General features: G+C 36.5%; 1 protein-coding gene across 1 annotated transcript in view; it reads left to right on the top strand.

Annotated features, from left to right (window-relative positions):
* The first annotated feature begins 5,848 nt into the window (after positions 1-5,848).
* Positions 5,849-9,308, top strand: part of LOC107575825 (ubiquitin-like) — a 15,289-nt gene continuing 11,829 nt past the window's right edge. Inside the window, exons 1-2 of the mRNA XM_016262152.1 lie at positions 5,849-5,909; positions 8,320-8,433. Of these exons, the coding sequence (XP_016117638.1) occupies positions 5,864-5,909; positions 8,320-8,433 (160 nt within the window). The 5' untranslated portion in view covers positions 5,849-5,863. The remainder of the gene's footprint in view (positions 5,910-8,319; positions 8,434-9,308) is intronic.

The following is a 9,308-nucleotide window of genomic DNA, read 5'->3' as shown; positions in this document are numbered from 1 at the left end:
GCTACATTTCTCCAAATCTGATGAAGAAACAAACTCATCTTCATCATGGATGACCTGCAGGATGAGCACATTCTCAGCAAATGCTCAATTAGGGGTGAACTGTCCCTTTAAAGGTGCTCAAAAATGGACAATTTTATCTTTTTTGACCAAAGTAGTCAGTCTCTTGATATTTTTCCCCCTCTTTAATGAAGTCATTGAAAAGCTTCTGTGGATTTTTTTCTTTCTTTCTCTGTTGGAGCAAATGGGAATAACAAAAAATGTCTTAGTTTCTCTTCATCACTATAAGTTTACACAACTATGAACCCCAGAAAATGTGAAAAGAGTCCATTTTGGAAGAGTTTGTAATGCATGTTTTCCAAACAGTGAAAGTGAAGCTAAAAACAGCATCATAATTGTGCGCACATCTCATCGAAATTCGCTTTTAAATCTTAAATTGCTTCTGTGAAGTTTCGAGCGCATTCAGAATGAGTTTCCAGGTCTGTTTTGTAGATCCACTGAAGAGGACTAAAACAAAGGTTTCTGTGGTGAACTAGGATGAACACCACAGTTGAGGAGCTAAAGAGAAAACTCTTTCCCGAACACTTCAGAGTTCTGCTTCTTTAAGATTTATTGTTGGCATTTTTTCCTTTGTTGGGGCAGAGAAGAGAAGCAAAGTAGAAGAGAAAAGAGAACGTAGTGGGAATAATAAAAGCGATATTACTCCACATTTGATGTTATTCTCCTCTAAACCGCTAGATGGCATAAAAACAATAGATATCATCACAGAATTTGTTCTGGTTTTACTGGTTATAATGGGACTTGTACTGGTTTTACTGGAAACTGTAATGGTGCCTGTTGGTCTCTACTGGTAATTGGTTGCCTTTTACTGGTGGCTTGTTAAAACCAATAAATCCTAATGAAATATGTCCCAAAACACACATCAGAAAACCATGTTTTAATGGTTAAAAGTTGATTTGGTTTGTAATGTGTGTGTAATGGTATTTGTAGTGGAAACCATTAGAATTTCTATTGTTTTTTTCACTCTAGCATCCATTCTCCAAACCGTTTATCCTTGATTTTCAGTTTTGTTCAAGGTAATTAAACCGTTTTTAATAACTAAAGTTTGGTGTTTGTGGTAAAAAGGTGCCCTTGCTGTGGCTAAACGCACAATAATTAACACGATAGTAATGTATAGCTGGATGACTTTTTAACATGTTGACTTGTTGGTTGGATTAAAAAGGTTAATATAAGAGATAATCACCATATTTATAATGAAACTCAAAATATATGAATCAATGTATTCATTGTTACTTCAGTAAAGCCATATTAAATGCTTTTATTTATCAAAATAAACAGAAAATAGCTGGCAAAAGCACATTTTCCTTAAAACATTAACATGAAAACATTATTCTGAAGCCATATCTTAATAAAGAAGACCCGATCTGACCAGGTAAACATGACACACAGGTGTTTGCTGTTCCTCGTGTTGTTGTAGTTGTTTTTTGCTTCCACAGATGAAGGCTGTGTGCTTCGGTGCATTAACACGACTCTGTTTCATGATGATCGCACACTTGGCTCTCATGGCATTAAACACAATGATGTTATTGAGGGGTTTATGCCACCACCGTTCCACGAAGGTATGTATTACAACAGCATTTGGGATTATTCAAAGCATCTCTTTATAGTCTTAAAACTGATCTTAGATATCATAACAGAGAAGGCCGGGGCTAGTCGTCACAAAGTCCACAAATGCTTGTTCTCTCTAGCAGTGCTTTTTAATAGGGATATCATTTAGTTCTATGCTTATGAATCTGTCATGAATATCAATTCAGATATCAGATCAAATATTAGAAATAAAAGTTTTACACACAGTTTATTGAATGTCAGCCTAAACATTGGTTTGTTCCATTTTTAGTACAATCGTTGTCATGTAAACACGCCCTGAATCTATGGAAAATTGAACTCTTAATATTAATCTAATTTACTTCATTACTTTCTCAATGTAAATAGTGTAGTATAAGATGGGGTTTTCATGTCTCTGTACATTCATATGCAAATATTGTTTATGACCCTTTTTTTGCTTACATTTATTAAAACACACATGCACTTGAATGTTTTTATTTTGTGAGAATAGTCTCCTTCCTTGTCCTCACATTGGTTAATCAGTGTAAAGATTCTATAAATAATGTTTATAATGTAAATTTAATAATGTAAATAATAAACCGTTTTGCTAACTTCCATTATTTCTTCCAAGATTATTATTATTTTATTTTTTTTGACACTTGAAAACACCTTTAATGACCTTTTTTAAAACAACTTTTAATTAGATTGTGTGTGTGTGTGTGTGTGTGTGTGTGTGTGTGTGTGTGTGTGTGTGTGTGTGTGTGTGTGTGTGTGTGAGTGTGTGTGTGTATTCATAGATAGATTACATGGTATTAGTTAACTTTTTTTTTTTCTTGGTCTGTCTAACAGACTCTAATTTAAGAAAACAAATCTTACAGCTTCTGACGGATCATTTCTTGCTCTGTTCCACAGAATCTCTCTCAGAGCTACATTCATGTGAAGTGTGTGTGTGTGTGTGTGTGTGTGTGTGTGTGTGTGTGTGTGTGTGTGTGTGTGTGTGTGTGTGTGAGTGTGTGTGTGTATTCATAGATAGATTACATGGTATTAGTTAACTTTTTTTTTTTCTTGGTCTGTCTAACAGACTCTAATTTAAGAAAACAAATCTTACAGCTTCTGACGGATCATTTCTTGCTCTGTTCCACAGAATCTCTCTCAGAGCTACATTCATGTGACGGTGAATACACAGGTGAATTCACAGTAACTGTCTTCTAACTCTTGAGATCAGCTGAAGTATAATATCAATCTAATTTACTTCATTCACTGTCAAACTCTGAATGTCAAATACTTGATTTATATTAAACCCAGTGCAATGCCCCAGTGGAGATGTGTATTACTACAGTATTTGAAACTAATTAAAGCATCTCTTTATAATCCAAAACTAACAGACCCATCATTTTAGAGGAGACAAAGGCCAGTTGTTGTTGTTTTTTGAGAGTTTGGCACAAGGTCTGTATATCTCAGTGATTAGTTTTGAGTCAAAAGTCCACTTTTTTTTTTTATTCTAGTGATAATATGACACCATATTCTCTAGATATTCACTGTATATTTGCCCAGTGAGCAAAAACAGTTTAAAGGTTGAAAAGCTTTTTGAAATGTCAGAGTTTGTATTACGCTCTTTATTATGTCATACAGGGCCATACTAAAAAAAAAAAAAAAAAAAACACTTTCCAGAAATGTTACAAACCCTGAAGGAGTGTTTTTGGCACAGAAATACTCCGTCATATGTCCAACTGTTTTTTTTTTTTTTGAGACTTTGGTCATGTTTAGCATGAGAATCCAACTCTTTAACAGTGTAAATAACTCAAAATGCATGAAATAGCATTAGATCTGCCCTTTAAAGGAACTGATAGACATATTTATGTCAGCAAAAATCATTCAGCTTCTGACAGATCTTTTGTTGTTCTGTTCTCTCACAGAACTATTTCCATATGAGCCTCAAGATGATAATTATTATGAGCCTGAAGATGAAGATGATGAAGTACAAGGTACACAATGTGCATATGACCCTGAAGATGATGATGATGATGAGGTTGAAGATGAAGATGATGAAGAATGTGCTAAAGGAATATCCAGGACTGAATCAATTGAGAAAATAACTCTGAACGTGTAAATGCATTAGACTCACACTGAATTCACAGAGGAAGCTTAAAGCATGTTACATTATTAATTAGTGCAGTGCATCACTGATGAAACAGAATTATAAATATATTTGTAGAAAACTGGTTAAGCTTCAACTAATAGAAGAAACACTTGAAAGTTGTTTTGACCTTTTATTTTCACCACCATATATTCCACAGTATTTCACTCGAGGCTTGAGCACATCGTTTGTGGTCTGAAAGAGGGCTTATAATAAAAAATAATTTACAATAATAAGGAAATACAACACAGGACATTAGAATGTACTAAACTGATACACGTGGTGCATAGAATGAGTGCTTCCTCAGACAATGATCCGCATCTGCAAACAAATGTACAAAATCTCCGACTCCTTTAAGTAGCTAACATTAACATGCCAAGCGTGGTATGAATTCAGAATGCCCATGCATCATTTGATCATCAAACACAGAAGCATTCACACTGTGAATAAACATGCATTGAATGTGATTATTGGTATTTAATGTCTACATTTATGCACATACACATAGGGGAAGTTTCACAGACAGAGCTTAAGCCTAGTCCTAGACTAAAATGGCCCTTGAAACCAGATGAACAGAAATCTGCTTTCTCTGTCATGGTTCTAAATAGTCTTAGACTCAGTCTAGTCCAGAATTTAATAAACTGAATTCCTGGAGGAAGACTAGAGCTACTTCAGGACTAAATTAAGGCTTAAATTAAACCTATCAGGAGGCAGGTTTAACTTCAGATTAACATTGTGTTTCCAGTCTTTATATATCAAAAGTATTGGCACCCTTGAACAAAGAAGCCTGTGAGAATAAATCTGCACTGTTAATCATTTTGATCTTTTATTTAAAAAAAAAAACTCTCATTAAAGTAAAATGGAAGGGAAATCTCATTATAAAAGAAAAGTGTTTCTCTAGTACATGCTTGCTACAATTAATGGCACCCTTTTATTCAATGCTTTTTGCAACCTCATTTACAGCTCTTAGGAGTTTCCTCCTATTATTGCCGGAAGAGTTTGGAGAGCCTTCCTTAATATAAATCACTCCAGATCCTTCAGATTCATGATAAACTCTCTCCTCTTCAGTTTTCTGTAGGGTTCAGGTCAGGAACTGGGGAGGCCATGACAGAACCTTCGTTTTGTGCTCAGTGACCCATTTTTGTGGTCCTTTTGGATCATTGTTCTGTTTGAAGATCCATCCACGGCCCATTATAAAGCTTTCTGAGCCCAAGACTCAACTATGTTCTGCAATTCTCCAGCTGTGATCCTTGGAGAGTCTTTGGTCACTCAAACTATCTTCCTCACGTTTCATTAAGACAATAGACAATATACTGATGGCAGATTTGTAACATTTCCTGTTGATTGGAACTCCTTAATTAGTGTCCTAATGGTCAATGCCTTAGCTCTTTTTCTTTTTTGTTTGGACTTTCTATTTGGGTGTCAGTCGCAAAAATTGTGATACTCTCCAAAATGGCACCAGGGTGACACAGAGACTTGAATAAAGTCGTTATTGTTGTTTTCTTTGCACACAAAAAGTATTCTCGTAGCTTCATAAAATTACGGTTGAACCCCTGATGTCACATGGACTGTTTTAACGATATCCATACTGCGCTTCTGGACCTTGATCGTGGTAGTACCCTTGCTGGAGGGTCAGAGAGCTCTCAGATTTCATCGGAAATATCTTAATTTGTGTTCCGAAGATGAACAAAAATGTTATGGATTTAGAACAACATGAGGGTGAGTAATTAATGACAATTAAAGTCATTTTTGGGTGAACTATCCCTTTAAGCATAATGTTATGAAAATGAAATGCAGCCTAACTCTAGGCATATTTAATATAACACTATAAACAGTATTGTTATTTAAGATTATAAACACACACACACACACACACACACACACATAGCTTGTACATAAAAACAAAGAAAAACACTTTCGGCTGGAAAACGTGGGCGGAGACTATCTCTGGGCAAATGTTACAGTGAAAGTAAAACTAAACACAGCAGCACATTGTTCATTTTAAACTAATTTTAAATTCTGCATTAAATTTGCACATGCAAAATGCAAAACTACATTTTTATTAAAGAGCTGGACAGAACAACAAGAGCAGTAAGTGTGGATTCAGAGGAGGAACTGAAGAACATGACTGTTGAAGAGTTCAGAAGAAGATTCAGTCCCGAAGACAAATGTGAGTCAAACACTTAAGTGTTCAGTTTCTACAGTTAATTTGTCACGTACGATATAATTCATATAAAAACAACATTAACTATCATATGTGGAAATGATATAAACATGAGAAAAATTAGTATCAGCATTAGAATGTCGATTCAACAGCTCACTTAAAAGGCACTGAACATTTACATTTAATCATTTAGCAGACGCTTTTATCCAAAGCGACTTACAGATGAGGACAATAGAAGCAATCAAAACTAACAAAAGAGCAATTATATATAGCATTGTGACAAGTCCTGTTTTTTAAAATAAAATAAAAAGAGTATAGTAGGCTATAGATAGAATAGAAGTATAGATAGAGGTAGTGTTAGAGGATCAAGTTTTTGTACAATAAATAAAAAGAAAACGAGTAGAAAAAGAACAGAGAACGCTAGAGTTAGAGGGTAATTTTTTAAGTAAAAAAGAAAACAAGATAGAATAGAAATAGAATATAGAGGGCTAGTGTTAGGCTTTTACACTAGTGTGTTTTCATTTTAAAATGCATAACTTTTGCTACAAAAATGAGACTTTCGAAAATGCTGCACTCTGAAAACTCCGAAGTGCATTTCAGTGAAATGACCGAAACTGAGACTTTCGTAAAGGATGTGGCTGTCCACATTCGCTCTGCTTTTCCTTGATGACCGAGTTAACAATAGCATCATGCAGAGTTGCTGACTCTCACGCATTTGGCGTGAGACACGCTTTTCAGGCTCTGTCTCGTGTAAATCTCACGCCATGCTTGTGTTATGACAAACACTAAGTTAAGTCCTATAAATATATCGTCTGCAGAAAGCGTAGGACCATACAATGTTCGTCCAATCAAACTGTTCGGTCCGAACATTACGACAGGCTGTCCAGCCTGCTTGTCAAATATGTATTTGCATATCTCTGCGCACCTTGTTTGTGCAGACATGACGTCATCAGTGCGTTCCAGCAAGAATGAAACGCATATAATGCACTTTGCACTGTAATGTTTTCTCACTGGTGAATGAGGCATGAGGTAATCTGACAGTGTTGCATTCATTCCTCCAACAGTGTGGTCTCTCATCGTATCACAGGTTAGTCTCTGGTCTGCCGGAGTGCGTTTGTGTGTTTTGAGGGAGGCGTGGCTTAGCAGAGGGATTATGCAGAGAGGGTGGAAAGAATCAAGTGTAGCATCCCATTGGTTGACAATCATATAAACATTCATCGCGCTAGATAGAGTCAGTTTGCTGACAATTCCGGAGTTTCGGTCAAATACATGCTTATTTCACAGTTTATAAAACATACAATATGCTTCAAATGATCGTTCATATACAGTATGTGACCCTGGACCACAAAACCAATCATAAGGGTAAGTTTTGTCTTCTGAAAGCTCTCCATTGATGTGTGGTTTGTTATGATAGTTTAATATTTGGCAGAGATACAACTATTTGAAAATCTGGAATCTGAGGGTGAAAAAAAATCTAAATATTGAGAAAATCATCTTTAAAGTTGTCCAAATGAAGTTCTTAGCAATGCATATTACTAATCAAACATTAAGTTTTGATATATTTACGGTAGGAAACTTACAAAATATCTTCAAGGAACATGATCTTTACTTAATGTCCTAATGATTTTTGGCATAAATGTATAATTGTGACCCATACAATGTATTGTTGGCTATTGCTACAAATATCCCCCAGCGACTTAACACTGCTTTTGTGCTGCAGGGACACATATGTGAATTTTAAAAAGTGAATATGTTACATCCTTTTTTAATGATACTTGTATAAGTACACACAAGTGAATATTATCGAATGCAAGCAAATACTGAATTTAACCCAAGAAAAGTTTAGAATTGTGCTAAAAAGGGCATTTAACTGCATTCAACAAATATTTTATATGTGCACTATATACATATGAATTGATATTGAATCGAGATCAAAATCCCCCCCACCCCCACCCCCCCCAAAAAAAATCTCACTCCAAGCTGGACTTAAAAGTTGGCAACCCTGCATCATGCTCATTATGAACGGTCATGAGACATGCGTGTCTGGTTGAGTAGTGTGCACGGAGATGGTCTCTGAAACGCCAGTGTAGACGAGGATCGTTTTCATTTCAAAAACGCACGTGTAAACAGGGCCTTAGAGGGTCAAATGAAGATGGCAGAGATGTGTTTTAGCTGCTTCTTGAAGATGATTAAGGACTCTGCTGCTCGGATTGAGTTGAGCAGGTTATTCTACCAGCAGGAACAAATAGAAGTTTGCAAATAACATCTGTTGGATTTATCTGTTGTTATTTTACTACAGTGACCATATTTTAACATATATCACAGAAAACCCTCTTGATACATCTTCACCTCTTAATGAGGTTGATGCATTAATGTTTGCTGTTTCTTACGCAGCTGCTGTTGTTGTATTTCATAGTGGACCTCAGATTTATCTTCGAGGGCAGACAACTGGAGGTGGGTCGTACACTTGGCTCTTATGGCGTACTAAACGAATCTACTATTCATGCAGTTCAACGTCTACGTGGTGGAGGTATGTAACAAGAGTGTTTAAAATGATTTAAAGTCTCAGATAATCGTATTAAAACTGACCCTTCATGCTGTCACACAAAACAGATGCTTGTTTTCTCTAGCAGTGCTTTTATATTCAGGACACTCAGTATACATACAGTTTAAAATGACAGCTTTCTATTTTATATACTTTTGAAAGTCAATTATTTCTGTAATGCAAAGCTGAATTTTCATCAGCCGTTACTCCAGTCACACAATCAATTTAAAGGGGTCATGAAATGCCTTTGTTTTTTTTAAGTCCACTTATAATGTAATCAAAATTTTTACATAAAAAAAACCATAAGCTATTTCTGTGCTGTTTTTAACCCCCTCGTCAGAACGCTGTTTCAACAGTCGTGGAGGATTGTAGACTCAGAAGTAAACGCCCACTGCTAAACAGACAGTTCTGTAGAATCGGTGGGCGGGGCTAAACAGACAGTTCTGTAGAATCGGTGGGCGGGGCTAAAGTGATATAGAATATGTGGGCGTGGCTAAACAGACAGCGATGTAGAATCAGTGGGTGGGGCTAAACAAACAGCGCTGTAGAATAGGTGGGCGGGGCTAAACAGACAGTGATGTAGAATCGGTGGGCGGGGCTAAACAGACAGTGATGTAGAATCAGTGGGTGGGGCTAAACAAACAGCGCTGTAGAATAGGTGGGCGGGGCTAAACAGACAGTGATGTAGAATAGGTGGGCGGGGCTAAACAAACAGCGCTGTAGAATAGGTGGGCGGGGCTAAACAGACAGTGATGTAGAATCGGTGGGCGGGGCTAAAGTGATATAGAATCTGTGGGCGTGGCTAAACAGACAGCGATGTAGAATCAGTGGGCGGGGCTAAACAGACAGTGATGTAGAAT

This window comes from Sinocyclocheilus grahami, unplaced genomic scaffold (genome assembly GCF_001515645.1).
Source record: "Sinocyclocheilus grahami isolate Dianchi unplaced genomic scaffold, SAMN03320097.WGS_v1.1 scaffold2925.1, whole genome shotgun sequence".
In the NCBI taxonomy this organism is placed as follows: Eukaryota; Metazoa; Chordata; class Actinopteri; order Cypriniformes; family Cyprinidae; genus Sinocyclocheilus; species Sinocyclocheilus grahami.
The sequence above is the reverse complement of the archived record's forward strand: the minus strand, read 5'-3'. Positions and strand labels throughout refer to the sequence as shown.